Consider the following 16,348-nt stretch of genomic DNA (forward strand, 5'->3'; position numbering starts at 1 on the left):
CTCCTTCTGCAAGCCATGGAGGTGACTTCATGGAAGCGGGAAGGCCTGTGGCTGCAGAATGAGCTGTGGTTGGCAGCTGGTCTATCCCATTGGGCATGAAGAGCACTCTCTGGACACCAGCACCCAGCCCAGAGCCGGGCACTCGGAGTGCTGATTATACCCTGGCTGAGTGGTTGGGTCTTGAGTGCTTGCGTGGGAAGCAGCAGTGGGTGCGTGGGGCACCTTGAGAGCAGACTTGGCTTGTTCTGCCTTACTCAGAGCCAGAGAAGTACTCTCCCTAGTAATAGAATTAGAGGGTTTTCTGTGAAGCAGAGTCTTCCAATTCTTTTATTGTGAACACTTGAACAGATTAGAAAAGTTAAGAGTTGTTACCCACATACACACCCCTTGACTGAACAGTTGTTAATGTTTTATCGCATCTGCTTTATCTCTGTGTATGTTATTCTCTGAACTGTTTGTTTGCAGGTACATTGCAGACATTATGAAACTTCACCCCCAAATGCATCATTCTGCATCTGAGCATACTAATGCAGTTTTGTTCATTTTAACCTGGCCATGGGGAGCTTGTGGGGAGGTCAGGTGTTTGGGGAGCAGCCATGTAGACAATAGGCCTTAGTCAGGAACAGCTGGGCTCCACGCTCATTCCCTGTGTTACCACCACTTCCTTATTTCTTGCCTCAGGTTAGAATTTTTAAAATGTATGGTGCCCAAGCAGTGTGGCTTCGTTGGTTGAGCATTGTCCCGTGCACTGAAAGGTCACCTGTTTGATTCCCAGTCAGGGCACATGTCCAGGTTGTGGGTTCAGTCCCCATTCAGGGTTCATACAGGAGGCAACTGGTCGATGTTTCTCTCTCACATCGATGTCTCTCTCTCTCTCTCTCCATATATATCCCTCTCCCTCTCTCTGTCCCTCCTTTCCCTCCCTCCTCCCTCTCCCTCTCCCTCACTCTCCCCTCTCCCTTTCTCTCTCTCAAGCCAAAACATTTTTTAAAAATGTGTGGTGCAGCACTTCAGTTTATGAAAAGGTATACAGACAGACCAGCCCAACCATTCTCTCATCACCCTCTGTCCTTGTTCTCATCCCCATCCATAGCCCCTCAGCCTCCACACAGCATGCTTCTTCTCTATGGTGTCCCTGACCCTGGACAGTAGAGAGCATGTTCTGCGCGTTTTTAAACTTTATGTAATTACTATAACTTTATTCTCATCTGTAAACAGGATATTAACTTCCTCATAAAGTGGTTAAGTGAGAATGATATATGTGTAAATACCTGGTCCTGTGCTGGCAGGGAGTAGAGATTCAGTAAATACTATTTTACTTTCTTCTCTAATAGGTGTTGAGAAAACAATTGTGAATATTAAAATTGGCAATTAGGTTGGCAGGGAAGCAGAGCCCCCTGCCGCCTCAGGTGCAGTTTACTTACAGCCCAGCTCTGTCCTCAAAGAACCTCTCCTGGTTCCAGGGCAGGAGGCGACCTCAGTGGGCCTCGGGGCCCCTCTTGTGTACCTGTGGTAGGCACTCTCCCCAGTAGCTCAGTCCCCTACTTCATCCCGTGCTCTCCTGCCTCCCCCAGCCCAAGGACAGCTGTGTGCCTGTACCACTTGGAGACTGCCTCCCATAGCTTTGAGCAGCCAGTGTGTGGAGCAGAGACTCTGCCTGAAGATGTGGAACAGACAAGGCTGCGCTCTGGGCTGGAAGGGGTCCAGGTGGCTGACTCAGAGGCCTGTAGGGTGTTGTGGGGAGCTTGCTTTCTTTTGGGCTTGTTCTACCTCAGAGTACCTTGTTCTCTTTTTATTTTTTTTTTCCTTTATTATTATTTTATTAAACTATAAGACATATGCAGTAAAATTCACTGATTTAAAATTTTTTTCAATATTCTTCAGAATATGTCTCCTGCAATATTCTTTAGGTGTTCAACATAGTGATTAGACATTTATATAACTTACGACGTGATCACCATTAAGTCTAGCACCCACTTGACATCATACATAGTTATTGCAATATTATTGACTATATTCTTTGTGCCATACTTTGCATCCCTGTGACTGTTTTTATAATGGACAGTTTGCACATCTTGATCCCTTCTCTTTTTTCACTCATCCCCACGATCCCCCTCCCGTCCGGCAGCCGTCAGAATGTTCTCTGTATATATAAGTTTGTTTCTGTCTTTTAGATTCCCCATACAAGTGAAATCATGTGGTACTTGTCTTTTCTGCCCTTTTTTACTTAGCATAATACCCTCTAGGTCCATCCATGTTGTTATAAATGGTAAGTTTTATTCTTTTTGTAGTCAAGTAACTTTTCATTGTATATATGTTCCACATCTTTTTAAAAAATATGTTTTTATTGATTTTTAGATAGAGAGGTAGGGAGAGAAACATTTATTGGCTGCCTCCTACATGCCCTCTACTGGAGATTGAGCCTGAAATACCCTGACCAGGAATTGAACTGGCCACCTCTTGGTGCATGGGACAACATTCAGCCAACTGAGCCACACTGGCCAGGGCTCTGTTCCACATTTTCATCCAGTAGTCTGTCGAAGGACACTTCCATGTCTTGGCTATTGTAAATAATGCTTCAGTGAACATAGGGGTGCGTGTATCTTCGTGAATTTGTGTTTTGGATTGCTTTGGATAAATATCCAGAAATGGAATATGGTAGTTCTATTTTTTTTTAACCCTCATCCAAGGATTTATTTTTTTAATTGATTTTAAGAGAGGAAGGGAGAGAGAGAGAGAAACAATTGGTTGTCTCCTGTACGCATCCCGATGGGACATTGAACCCATAACCTAGGTATGTGCCCTGATCGGGAATCGAACTCACAACCTTTTTGGTGTACAGGATGATGCTCCAACCAACTGAGCCACCCAGCTGGGGCTGATAGTTCTAGCTTTAATTTTTTGAGGAACTTCCACACTGTTTTCCACAGTGGCTGTACCACCAGTGCTCTAGGGTTCTCTTTTCTCCACATTCTAGTCAACATGCGTTTCTTGACTTATTGATGGTAGCCATTCTGACAGGTGTGAGATGATAGCTCTTTGTGATTTTAATTTGCATTTCATTGATGATTAGTGACATTGAGCATCTTATCTTTTTGTATGTCTGTTGGTCATCTGTATGTCCTCTTTGGAAAAATATCTGTTCAGGTCCTCTGCCCATTTCTAAATCGGTTTGTTTTTGGTGTTACATTTTATGAGTTCCTTACATATTTTGGATATTAACTCCTTATGGGTATATCATTAGTGAATATCTTCTCCCATTCAGTACATTTTCTTTTTGTTCTGTTCATGGCTTCCTTTGCCGTGCAAAAACTCTGTAGTTTGATGTAGTCCCATTTGTTTGTTTTTTCTTTTGTTTTTCTTGCAGGAGACATACCCAAAAAGATATCACTAAGAGTGATGTCAGAGAGTTTGCTGCCTGTGTTATTTTTTTTCTTTTAGGAGTTTTGTGTTTTCAGGTCTTACCTTTAAGTCTTTAATGTATTTTGAGTTTATTCTTGTACATGTACTTTGCTTTCTTCACCATACTGCATGCCGCCCTTCTTCAGAGCCGTTGAGGGGCTATGCCTGAGCCAGAGAAGTCCTGTGCGCTGGTAGGACTGGTAAGAAACATTTGCAAACACCAGCCTTCCTCATGGGCCCCGACCAGCCCCCAGGGAATGAGAATTAGCAGAGAGCACCTGCCACCCCTGTCCCACCGCCGCCTTGTGCCCTGACACTCAGCAGGGAGCTGCAGTGGGTTGACCTAGAGGGACAAGTCTGTCCACATGTGTTGGTGGCCAAGAGGCCTGAAACCTACAGAGCCTCACGGTGGTGTGAGGTGGTACTCCCACCCACAGGAGTCCAAACAAGTTAGGAGGACTGGAAATTAAGGACCCAGTGTGGCCAGAAGGGGCTCATTCAGGTTGGGAACGTGAACTTACCAAAGGGTTTTTGTTTTTCTCAGAAATGATTTTTCAGCTACTGTCTGAAATCTGGAAGGCATTTCCCTACTGATAGGTGGTGGAGGTGAGGTTAAAAGCCAGGGAGGGCTGATCTCAGGGCAGATCTTGGGCTTGTTTATGATTTTTCTAAACACTCATCACTTTAAACACTGATCATCCAAGGGGCTTTGAGTGGTCATGATCTCTGGGAGATCGTTTGGTGCCACCGCTCAGCAAATGAGAAGCTCATTTTGACCCATAGACTTTTGTTTTTGCCCTCTGGTCTGGTGTGGGCTGGGCCTGGTCTGGAAGTGTTGGAGGCTTTGGGGAAGTCCGAATGGTCTTCCAGGACCTTTTTGCTTTCTGGCATTTTGTGCTGCTAGGATTCTGTGATGGTACCTTCTTGTGCTTTAACTCTTTTTTATCCCATCCTACCTGGAGTTTGCTTGTTTTGAAGTGAGAATGTTTCTCACCAGGGCTCGGAGAATGTAGTGAGCCCCCAGTACTGGAGCTCTGCATGGATCACCCTTGTCTCTCTGCTCCTACTGGTGCGGTGTAGGTGTGGAATTTCACTGAAGTCCTTGAGGTGGGACCCTCCCTGTTGTCTCCTCTTCAGCCCACGGTGGCAGCTCAGGTCTAGAGGTTGTCATGGATAAGTTGCTTGGTCTGGGTCCAAGTTAGGACAGGTATGTGGGCTGTGTCTACACCTGTAGGTCTGTCTAACTGTTCTAAACATTGCTTTAGAATCCAAATTCTCAGTGGAAGAAGCTGGATTGGGTGTTTGTTCAGTAGCCTGAGCAAGAAGAATGAGCCTCTGAGGCAGTCTGACCAGTGGGTGGCATGCTGCCCTGGGGCATGACCTGCACAGACAGTGACCAGGCTCCTGAATTCCACACCCTTTCTTTGGTGAATAGTCGTCTTCTCCCTGGTAAAATATGTTAAGCTGCTTCATTCCCTCTCATATTGACTTGGGCATGTAGGTAGGCTACTGGCCCCACAGGCTAGGTCTCTGCCATCTAGTGAGGTAGACAGGGTCCAACCACTATACTGTACACTTGAAACTAATATAAAATATTGAATGCCCACTGTAATTGAAAAGTAAAATGAACAACAAAAAGACTGGACACAGAATCACTCCATATGTTCTTCATCCTAAGTGCTGGGCCCAGGGGTGAACCTTGCCCCCTGGTCCTGTTTGCTGGTCTACACCAGGGATTTTGTATGTCAGGGGTGTGTCTGCCTGGAGGAGGAGAAGTGAGGGTGGGGGCAGCCTGTGTCTTCAGGATGGGGTGTGGGAAGGAGCAAAGACTTAGATACCTGTCTCACTTTCTCACTTGGAGGGCTAGACAAGTCCACTCCGTCCAGAGAAGTCGGCCAGCACCTGAAGGCCCAGCCTGCCTAAAGGGGCAGGTTGTGGAGGGGATCTCTGGGAGGCAGCCACCCCAGGAAACCAACTCCTGTGAGGGCAGACCACTCCCAACCCCGGTAGTGTCACTGGGGAGGTCCCTTGAAGGTGATCTGCAGAGTGCTGGTCTCCTCTTCCCCCTTAAAGGGGCCCCTGGGCAGGCGGGGCTGGGCTGGGGGGCGGAGTACAGCTATGGTGTCTGGTGTCCGCCCTCCTGCCCCCGCCCCGCCCTGATTGTCTGAGTGGCTGGAGCCCGAGCCCCCGCCCACCAACCCAAGTCTTTGGTGGAGGAGCAGCGCCTCCTCTGAGTCGGCTGCCCGGAAGCCGAGCAGGACGGGACCACGGGACCACCTGCCGGTGAGTGAGCTGGGCTCCTCTCCTCTCCGACACCCGCTGGGAGGCCACTTTGAGACCTAGGAGAGCCATCTAGCCCCCTGGGTTCGGGGCACACCTTTAGAGTTTGGAACCTGAGGCCTGGGGGCCCAAGTAGCCCACCCCATAGTCTCGACCAACTTGTGTGCTTCCCCAGCCCCACATGGCAGTCACCGGGCGGCTGGATGAGCTCACTTCCTCTACATCCTCTAGCATCTCCTAGCCTGGGGGTGGGAAAAGGGAAGTGCTGACTTTGATGGGGGAGGAGGGCGGCTCCGAGGCCCCTCCAGCGCTGGGAGCGCCCGCTGATTTCCTCTGTGCTGCAGAAAGAGCCAAGGGCGGATGTCAGAGGAGGAGGGACGCTGTACTGTTCCTCATTAGGACCTGGAGGTGTCAGTACTTGTCACCCCCTCCCCGCCCCTTGCCCCTCTTGTGGTGATATGGTGACATGCTGCCCTTCATCGAGCCCCGTTCCCTGCTGGCTCCGGGGATTGCCTGAGAGGTTCCTTTCCTTTGGGAGAGTACTGCCCCCACCTCCACCCACTTTTCCTGGGCCTCCCTTGTGCAGACTTGAAAGAGGCGCTTTTGGGCCCCTCTCTTTGCTTCCTCTTGCCCAGGGCTTCCCCAGAATGGCTCACCCATTTCACTGGGAGATACATTTCCCCATTCCTACTTGTGAAGTTTTGTCTGTTTCTAGCCCTGGAACACAGGAGGAAGGGTTGGTGGCCTCACCTGGACACAGCTGCCTGGTGGCTGCGCCTCAGGGGAGCTGGAGGGGAAAGCGGCTCTGCCCTCCAGGTGGGAGCACACAGAAGTCAGGTGGCAGACACACGTTTAGGGGGCCCGAGTTTCTGCTGAGGCTTCAAGAGGAGTGACCCTGGCACCCAGTGAGATTTCCACTCGGGGTGCAGAAGCAAATTCTCAGATGGGCATGACCAGGGTTGCCAGGCCCTTTGTGCTCGGGGAGAACCTCTTGGGGGGTAGTGGAGGGGTGGTCAGTTCTGACGCCCTCCCTGCCTTCCTGGCTTTGCTGAATCTACCAGGGTCCTAGAGAACCAGGCAGGAGCACACAGGCCTGCCCGCTCTGTAGTAGCTGGTAACTTCCTGGGTCAGGCAGTCCTCCTCCAGTTGACGTGTTCGAGTGAAACCCCCAAGAACAGTACATCCTGACAAAGATGTCCCTGCAGTGGTCCTGTTGAGCCATCTCTTCCTATTCATAGGGGCAGCCTCTACCCTGTTCCTTCCATCCTCACAAAGGAGGAAACCTGTCCACCCAGAGTGTGGGTTTGGAAGGGAAGGTGAGATGTCGGGAGCCAGGTCTGGGGCGTGAGGCTGCACTGACTCTTGCATGGAAGGGAAGCATGGGGTTTCTGAGCAGAGTTGTTCTGGGCCGTGGTCACAGCTGTGATTTGAGCCTCCAGGGGATGAGCAGGAGGAAAGACCATTCAGAGAGCCCTGTGGTGTGCAAGGCCTTTCCCTACTCAGGATGGGAGTGTGGGAAGGCAGCCAGGATTTGCAGTAACCAAATTGTCACTGTCCTCCACCAAGGCCACCGCTAGTTCTCATGTTCCATGTGGCTGTTCCTTAGGCCTTGTAATGACTTAAAGTCCTGGTCACAGCCAAAAACTCACCTCCACAGAGTGTCCTTGAGACTTAGGATAGAGAGAGGAGGGTGTCCGTCCTTCCCCACTTCAGAGCACCCTCCTAGTAGGTGCCTAGCAGAGCACCCTCATCTGGGCCTGAGGCACTCCCTTGCCCCCCAGTCACACTCAGGGAGCCGAGCCAGAGAGGGAGAAGCTCTGGCTTGGGCTCCAAGGGCTGTCACAGGTGTGGAGGGAAATGGGGCTCAGAGATGGGGAAGCCTGGAGCACTCCTGGCTATAGAAGTGGCCCTGCCCTTGGGAAGTGAGTGACCTCTAGGGATCCCCTTGCCTCCATCCTGCAGCTTTAAGCTGGACAGGGCGCTCGGCTCATTTCCTGAGAGAAAGATGAATTCATGTCTGCTTCCTGGAGCCCTTTTAAGAGCCACAGATGGTGATTTAGAAGAGGTAGAAGAGTGGCAGAGATGGTACTGAGGAGGCAGGACCTCCTTCCCTACCCTTCAGGGCAGTTCTAGTCTCTCCAGGACTGCATATCCTTGGGCAGGTTCCTGGTGAGCTCCCTCCACTGGGGGGAGAGGGGGAGTCTGCCCTGCCCTGGTGGCTGGCAGCCCCGGGGCACAGTGAAGTGCAAGTGTGTGCATCTGCTTTGAGGATCTGAGGTTTCCAGAGAAGCTAGGTTTGTCTGTGGGTTCTTGAATGTGCCTTTCCAACAGCATGCAGTGGTCGCCATGGCAGGAAGCGGCTGGGCTCCTGTCCCCTCCTCACTGGCCCCCACCGTGAATCCTGGGTGTGCACTTAGTCTGAGTTTTCTAGTTTCTAGAGGCAGGGAGGCAGCCCTGATCTGGACTTACCCCTTGTGGGCCTGTTTTCCTGGGGAGCAATGTGAGGCCAAGGCCTGGTGGACTAGGGAGGAGTGGGGGTACACTCAGCATGTGGGTGGTGTGGTTGAGGTGACCTGACCATCATGGATGGGACTATTAGCTGGAGGTCGCCAGAACCTGAAGCAGGGTTGTCCATGGGGCTGTGGGCCTGTCCTTTGGGGCCAGAGGAGGCATGTGCCTTCATCTGCTTCTGGGTCAGGCCTGGACCACCCACAGTGAACTGGACCTGCTCTGGTCTGGCGTGGGCCAGGCTGTACTGTCTCCTCGGTCAGGGCAGAAATCCATGCTCATGTTCAGACTTGAGGCTGCCATGGGCCCCTGCACACCTGGCAAGTGCCAAGCTGGCCTTTTCACCTCTGTGGCTGAGGTGTGTTCACTGGGTGGCAGTGGTCTCCCTTGTGTGATAAAGCCATGTTGAGTTGGGGCCTCTGGCTGGTCACAATGCGTTGGCCTTGCGGGGTCGGTTCTCTGCCTTTGGAGCCGCTCTGGAGTGGTGCTTCTTCACACTTCCTGTAAAGGTGGCCAGGCTTCTGTCCCCTGCCAGCCTGCAGCTGGGATTGGAGGCCAGGCTGGTGCAGCATCCTCCCAAGACCTTGACTTCCCAGGGCTGAGACAGCAACAGCCGTGGAATGTTTGTTCTCCCCCTTCCCTGATATCTGTGAGGTGATGGGAAGGGCTTTGTGGAGGCAGTGTGTCCTCCCCATAGCATGCGGGCCCTTGGCCAGAGTGCTGTCCCTGTTCCCAAGTAAAGATGGGGAGGTTGGAGGGGGGCAGGTATGGACTTCATTCCTGGCCTGTTCCCAGCTCCACATCGGTTTTCCTTGATGTCACCCAGGTGCTCATTTTCTGAGGAGGCCTTGATGGTTAGTGCCCAGTATGGGGGGCTCACAGGCAGGGGCATGGGCAATGAGGAAGAGCCAAAGCTGGTCATGCCCAGGGTCTCACCAGGCCCACCTCTCGCCTTCCCTCCCTCATTCCTCCGATGCTACTTTATCACCTGAATGGAAAATGGGTCAGGGCCTGGCAAGGGAGGGGCCACCTGAGCTGCAGACAGGGTGACGCTGGGCGCCTGCCTGGAGTGCAGGGCTCAGATTCCCGTTGTGCTCCTTGAGCCCAGAGGGGCCTGGCCCCCTCCATGCCATCAGCTCCCCGGAGCAGGCTGGTGGCCAAGCCCGGAGACAGTGGGCCAAGCTTAGGGCTGGTGCTGCAGGCCCGGAGCAGATGTGTGACCAGTGCCTGTCTTTGCAATAGTCCCAGCTCCACCCTGTAGTCTCTGAGCAGAGGAAGCGGCCCACCAGCCACCGTGGAGCAGTGACGGCGCAGGAGCTCCTTGGGGGGAAGGGCGGAAGGAGGAGGAACAAAGGCAATCCTGCTGGCACCGCCTCCCTGCCCGCCCACCATGTGTCAGTCAGAGGCGAGGCGAGGACCTGAGCTCAGCTCGGCGAAATGGTGAGATGCTGCCAGCGGCCTCCTAACCCTGCTCTTCCCCGCCACGACCTCCACAAGGTCAGAGTTCATGTCCAGCGGCCCCGCAGTGGAGGTGGCAGCAGGGGCCCCGGGACTCCCCCGCGGTTGGAGGGTCCCGGCCCTGGGGGCCTGAGTCGGAGAGCTCGCTTCAGGTACTGGGGAGGCCGAGCGGGCTGGTGGCCCAGTGTCTGTGCTGCACCCAAACTGCTGTTCCCCACCCCCCCAGCGCCCCCACCCTGCTCGGTGCAGCTCTTCCAGGATTGGTCCTTGTGCTTCTGCAGTGAGCAGGGCAGGTGCGGGCAGTGGGAGGGGGGAGCAGTGATTTGTTTGGCTTTGCTTGCCCCCCCACCCCCCCCAATCAGCAGCCAGACCTTTTACAAACACAATGGGGGTGGTGAGAGCATGGACGCGGGGATGGGGTCGGGAGCGGGGGATGCGGCAGCCTCTTTGCCGGCACTGAACCGGGCCTGGCCTTGGCTCCGTTCTCCATTCTCTGCTTTCCTATCAGCTGAGATGCCTTTGTTCCTTGGTCTGTTTAGCAAGTGGGGGCAGAGGACACAGCCTCTCTGAGAGTGCACTGGCATAGATGGGGGCCATAGATCATCCAGATGAATGTAGTCTTTTTGCAGCTGAGGCCTGGGAACATTCTCACAGTGGGTGGCATTGTAGCCTCCTGATGGCTACACTAGGGCCTCAGGAGCATTTTCTGGGGCTTCAGCCTGTGAGAGGGGACATGGGCCTCACTGATGTGCCTCGGGAGGCCAGGGTTCTGGTGGAAAAGGCTGCGCCTGTGCTGAGCACGCTGGGTTTGGGCTGGTGGGGCCTGGGGAAAGGCCCACTCTCTTTTGCTGGAAGGAGGGGCCTGGGTCAGGTGTGTGGCCCCAGCAGACCTCAGGTGGCCTGAGATGGGGACAGGCTCTCCCTACCAATTTCTGGGTCAGTTTTGGAGAACTTGACCTGGTATAGAATGACCCTGTAGGTGGATGGAGCAGTAACTGTTAGGGGTGTGTGTGTGTGAGTTTTTCTTTATCTTCTCAGGCCCAATCCCTTAATATCTCAAATGAGGAAATAAGAGGCCTGCAGCCATAAATAGGTTTCCCCAGATCCTGCAGTGGCTCCCCCACGCCTATGTGTGGCTTTGCTGATGGGGCTCTGGGAAATCAGACTGTCTCCTGGTGCCCCAGGAGGGTAGGGGCTGTGAAGCTGGCTCTGCACCCTGTCTTCCCTGCACTAGGCCCAGGTGGTGCTTGGCTCTGAAGGGCCTCACTGGGGCCGCTCCTGTGTTCAGAGCTGCTGCTTCTGAGAGGTTAGGAGCTGGACTTCAGCCTCTATGTCTCAGCTGCTGACATCTCCAGTCCTTCCCAGCTGGCAGGCAGGTGTGAGGGACTGGGAAGTGAGAGGCATGGCCAGTGCTGCTGGACTTGAGAAGTGGGCTTCATAAAGGTGGGATGGGAGCTCCTAGACCCTTCTGCTGACCCCAGTCATGAGTGGACATGTGCCCCGCAGGTTGCACTTCCCCCAGTTGGCCCTGAGACGGAGGCTGGGACAGCTGAGCTGCATGTCCAGACCTGCCCTGAAACTGCGCTCCTGGCCCCTGACGGTCCTCTACTACCTCCTGCCCTTCGGTGCCCTCAGACCGCTCAGCCGGGTGGGATGGAGGCCCGTGAGCAGGGTAAGTGTGTGCAGGCTGCTGGCCCAGACCACCCCCAGGCAGCCTGAGGTAGGGACACAGGAGACCTAGGAGAGACAGTTGTCAGATAAGAAGTGATGGTTGTGGGGTCTGAGCCCTCCAGAACGGGGTGCTGGTCGGTGGCTGTGTGAGCCGGCTTGCTGTCCACTGCCAGCTCTCTGCCTGCATTTGTGCCGTTAGGGGCTCTGCTTCTAGAAGGAACCCCTAGTGGGCATTCTGAAAATGGTGTCTCTGATTTCCTGTGTGAGTTTAGAGGTATTTTGAGAAAACTAAATTGGTGTCAGAGGGTGGTTCAGGAAGGCTGGAGCCTGTTTGGGCCTCTTAGGGTGGAGATGCCTTTGAGGTTGGGAGCCCTGGCCAGTTCCCTGGAGGGCAGGCTGACCTCAAGGAGGAGACCCTGCTTCTGGCCCTTGGACAGCCATGGTAGGGTGTCAGGAGGGCTTGAAAGCTAAAGAGCTCTGGGCATTAGACCTGGAGTCACACAGCTGTGGCCACTCCAATGTACAGGCGTCAGCTGGGAGGAGTTCTGGGAGGCACTGATTCAATACCTCCTAGAGGTGTTTAAGTTGGAATGAAATTACTTTTACACCTTGGGGACTTGGTATCTTGGTTGTGTTCAGACAAGCAACAGCTGATGATTAGAGGCAGGTCCCATTATGTCAGCAGCTCCTAGATGGGTCACCTGGCCCAGAGAGTGTGGCTGGAGGGGCTGGTTCCCTTGTTCCTCTTGGGAGGAGCCCCGAGTGCAAAAAGCCCTGTGGCCTGGCCCATCACAGGAGAATGCCTCTGAGTGCCAGGCAGGGCAGGCTCAGCAGGGTGTGACCAGGCCCTGGCGACAGTGATAAAGCATCTCTGCATGATGTCAAAGTCCCTGATCTTGACCAAGGGAGTATTGTGTTAGGACAGGGATGTACACTTGGGGCTGTAGATTTTCCTGTCCACCAGGGGCCTCCTGCTCCTTCCTGTGGTCCAGGACACAGGCATTGTCTCCTGCATAGCCTGTCTGTGATGGTATCAGATCCATTTATGCTCCCTCCTCCCTTCAAGATACAAGACTGCTGGCCATTCTCTCCCCAGGGACTAGGATGGCTGCCGTTCGGCCTGCATAAAGTGACTGCAACACCTGAGTTGTCACTGTCAGGGTCTCAGCCAGTACTCGGTTTGGGAGAGTATTTGGCAAGCTCAGTCTGGTTCCTAGTGAGAAACAACCACATCACAAAGCCTACATGGGCTGCCCAAGGCCTCTGGAAGTGGCCCCCTCTGAGGAGGGCAGTGGGCTGGAAGCTGGCTGACTCATCTGCCTGCCTGTGGCCTGCAGGTGGCGTTGTACAAGTCAGTGCCGACACGGTTGCTGTCTCGAGCCTGGGGCCGTCTTAACCAGGTGGAGCTGCCACACTGGCTGCGCAGGCCCGTCTATAGCTTGTACATCTGGACCTTCGGGGTGAACATGAAGGAGGCCGCCGTGGAGGACCTGCACCACTACCGCAACCTCAGCGAGTTCTTCCGGCGCAAGCTGAAGCCGCAGGCCCGGCCTGTCTGTTGCCTGCACAGTGTGGTGAGGCCCAACCCTGCCTTCCACTCCTCCCTCCAGAAATGTGATTCTATCCTGTGCCTGTGGGAATCAGTTCCAACAGCCTCCATGGGTGGTCTAAGGGTGTTGCCCCGCCAGGCGGGGCCATCAGTGTAGGCATTAGAAGAGGTCCCTTCTCCTCCTCTGTGTCCTCTCATCTCCCATCCCTGGCAGTAAACCTCTCCTGGCCCTTCCAGATCAGCCCATCGGATGGGAAGATCCTCAACTTTGGGCAGGTAAAGAACTCTGAGGTGGAGCAGGTGAAGGGGGTCACCTACTCGCTGGAGTCATTCCTGGGCCCTCGAACCTCTGTGGAAGACCTGCCCTTCCCACCAGGTGAGTCCTTGCCTGGTCACAACCTGGTCGCTCTGCTGCAGTGTGGCTGTGCCAGAGGTTGGAGGGTGAAGGTTGGAATGGGTTGGGGAGGGAAGGGACTCTGAGAAGGCTGTAGGAACTGAGGGCTGCCCCTGAACCAGGAATCGCTCTGCCCAGAGCTTCGAGGCCTCCCTCGAGCCCGTGTCCAGACTACACGCAGGCCCCAAGCTGGGTAGCACTGGGTGCCTGTCTGATGGCCTTCTCCTCGTGTCTGCCCACCACAGCCGCCTCCTGCAGCTCCTTCAGGAACCAGCTGGTCACCCAAGAAGGGAATGAGCTCTACCACTGCGTCATCTACCTGGCCCCCGGGGACTACCACTGCTTCCACTCCCCCACCGACTGGACTGTGTCCCACCGGCGCCACTTCCCAGGTAGGCCAGGGCGGCCCGTGGCTGAGAGTGGCCTCTCTGAACCCCAGGCTGCAGAGATGGGGTGCTAAGGCTGGGAATTGACTGCTTTAGCCTGGCTGGGTGTGGGCAGCAGGGGGGGTAGGCTGGGGTCCAGCCTACTCTGTAGTTGCAGTGACATGGGGGTGCCATTGGGCTCCAGGAGGTTGGTCTTCCTGCTGGGCGGGGAGCAGCAGTGTCCCTGCTTTCACAGGCTCCCTGATGTCCGTGAACCCTGGCATGGCCCGCTGGATCAAAGAACTCTTCTGCCACAACGAGCGGGTAGTCCTGACTGGGGACTGGAAACATGGCTTCTTTTCACTGACAGCTGTGGGGGCCACCAACGTGGGCTCCATTCGCATCTACTTCGACCGGGTAAGCAGAGCCCAGGCCCTGGTGAAGCCCAATGGTTAGGCCACTTGGGGTTCCACTGCCCTGTCTCCTGTGTAGCCAGCTCCCTCAGGTCTAGAAGTGCTGACACACCCACCCCTGTGTCCTCTCTGGAGGTGGCTGGAGAGGGAGGGACTTTCTTGGTGTCAGTTTGTGACTGCCCCTTGCTCCCTAGGTGCTGGTCTTGCAGCATCATTTGTGCTAGAGAACGGTGGGGTTTGATTCCTCTATATCCCTGAGGCCCAGTTCATAGTGGGTGTCAGGAACTGTCTGGTTAGACACCTGGCCCATGGGCCGAGTTGCTGGACTGGGGACAGGCTGCAGGGGTGTGTTCAAGGCCCAGAGAGCAGGTCTCCACATACTCTGCCCCTGGCCTCCCCCAGGACCTGCACACGAACAGCCCACGGTACAGCAAGGGCTCCTACAACGACTTCAGCTTTGTGACGCATGCCAACAAGGAGGGCATCCCCATGCGCAAGGGCGAACACCTGGGCGAGTTCAACCTGGGCTCCACCATTGTGCTCATCTTCGAGGCCCCCAAGGACTTCAATTTCAAGCTGAAAGCAGGACAGAAAATCAGATTTGGGGAGGCTCTGGGCTCCCTCTAATCTAAAGCCTCTTTCCTGGCTGCTGCTGCTGAGGGATCTTTCCTGAACAGAGAAGTGGGAATCCCTTTGAAGGGAACCTCCTCAGCTGTCAGGAGGGGACTCTCTCAGGACCAGGGTCTGACCAGGCAGGACCTGGTGACTGCTGTCCCAGAGGTGCAGACGAGGCCCGAGCCCCACTGTGCCCTAGACCTATGTCGTTCCTTCTTCCCACCCTGAAGAGGAGTGAGTGCCGGGATGATCTCGGATTCCCTTTTGGAGAGGTTTTAACCTGTCGTATAAACCTGGCTGAGTATTCCGTTGGTCTTGGTTTCTGTTAGGATGGTAAGCGGGAATGTACCTTTCTGCTGCTCCTCCCGTCACTGCTTTCGGCCTTCCCTGCACGGGTGAGGTGCCTCCTGGCACTGACCGTGGGCCCGCCTGCCCCAGAGCAGGACCACACAGCCTTTACTGTAACTGCTTTCTGTTTCCAAATTCGCCCCACCTTGCTTGTTGGGAAAGCTGTCGTCTTCACACTGGTGGTGAATACATCACCCGACTCTGCCAGCGTCTTCCGAGGAGGGTGACTAAACTGCGAGGCACTCTTCAGATCCCAGAGAGCAACCTTCTGGCGCTTTCAAGACCAGTTACTGAACCCCCCCTGCCAGTGTCCCATGTGAATGGGGCAGTCAGGTAGTGTTGGCCACACTGGGACTAGGGGAGAGCTTGTGTCCCCTTTTCAGATCCAGACCTACATTAAATATGGGAAAGTTGCTGCTATTGATTCAGGGGTTTATGTTGGGGGCAGAGAGGAGCCTTGGTGTATCGGGGTGGGGAGGCAGGGTCAGTGCCTAGAAAATCTGTCCCCAAGCAACAGGTATGCAGTCCTTAGGGAGCCGCTGATGGCGAGGACAGGGCCAGGTTTCATGTCTCCTGGGGACTCAGAATTTCTCCTGCAGGAGAAGCCATTTGAACTTTTTCAACTGTATCAGTAGCACAGTATTTTTGTAAGAAAAGTGGGAGACTTCTGAACCATAATTCATTTAATTGCAACATTTTGAAATAAAAAGATAAAATTTATTTTAGCTTTGCATTCTGTTCCTGGAGGTGGGCTGAGACCTCCCTAGTGGGTGATGGTTCTGGTACAGGGCCTGCACACGGGAGATGCAGGTTTTGATGGGCTGGCGCCGGGCCTGGAGCTCCACAGCCAGTTGCTGGATCTGCAGTTCCACCTGGGGGCCGGGAAAGGACAGGCCGTGCTGAGAGGAAGCACAGCCAGAGCCCATCCCAGGACTGCCCAGGACCTCACCTCCTGCAGTTCTTCCTGCACCTGCTGCTCAGCTTCCTGGTCCTCAGGCCTGGGCTCCTCCCGGCTCAACTCCAGCCACTGGCGTAGGCTGCTTGCCTGCCGCTGGTAGGACCTGAGGCATTGAGATACTTGCTGTGTGCCTAGCTTGGCCCTTGGTGGAGCCTCAGGCTTAGGGCTTCTTGGTGGGGGGTAATTCCCATTCCTCTCCCAGCCTCTGCACTGTCTGGAGGACAGCAACTCAGATTGGACCCAGGGGGATACCTGTCCCTGCTCCTCCAAGGGTGAGGGTCCCCAGCTTGGGCTTGGGGGCTACAGACTATGGACCTAGACCACAAGCAAGAGAGGACAGCACCACTCTCTATAGCTGGGACCCAGGCCTGTCTTTGCACCTTTTCA

The 16,348-nt window shown here is 54.5% G+C and overlaps 2 protein-coding genes across 7 annotated transcripts in view; one reads left to right on the forward strand and one right to left on the reverse strand.

Annotated features, from left to right (window-relative positions):
- The window catches only part of PISD (phosphatidylserine decarboxylase), a 42,029-nt gene extending 26,340 nt beyond the window's left edge, over window positions 1-15,689 (forward strand). Inside the window, exons 1-8 of one of the 6 annotated variants that reach the window (XM_036276997.1) lie at window positions 5,645-5,685; window positions 9,433-9,630; window positions 11,155-11,320; window positions 12,657-12,893; window positions 13,106-13,244; window positions 13,508-13,654; window positions 13,884-14,044; window positions 14,443-15,689. In XM_036276997.1, the coding sequence (XP_036132890.1) occupies window positions 9,581-9,630; window positions 11,155-11,320; window positions 12,657-12,893; window positions 13,106-13,244; window positions 13,508-13,654; window positions 13,884-14,044; window positions 14,443-14,667 (1,125 nt within the window). In that variant the 5' untranslated portion in view covers window positions 5,645-5,685; window positions 9,433-9,580 and the 3' untranslated portion in view covers window positions 14,668-15,689. The other 5 variants (XM_036276998.1, XM_036276999.1, XM_036276994.1 and 2 more) reach the window with 5 other exon arrangements.
- A 36-nt stretch (window positions 15,690-15,725) lies between these two features.
- SFI1 (SFI1 centrin binding protein) overlaps window positions 15,726-16,348 on the reverse strand; it is a 69,207-nt gene continuing 68,584 nt past the window's right edge. The window contains exons 31-32 of the mRNA XM_036277282.1: window positions 15,953-16,064; window positions 15,726-15,875 (exon numbers count right to left, since the gene is read on the reverse strand). Coding sequence (XP_036133175.1) covers window positions 15,726-15,875; window positions 15,953-16,064 — 262 coding nt within the window. The remainder of the gene's footprint in view (window positions 15,876-15,952; window positions 16,065-16,348) is intronic.

Source organism: Molossus molossus, unplaced genomic scaffold, assembly GCF_014108415.1.
Source record: "Molossus molossus isolate mMolMol1 unplaced genomic scaffold, mMolMol1.p scaffold_m16_p_22, whole genome shotgun sequence".
NCBI classification, from domain to species: domain Eukaryota; kingdom Metazoa; phylum Chordata; class Mammalia; order Chiroptera; family Molossidae; genus Molossus; species Molossus molossus.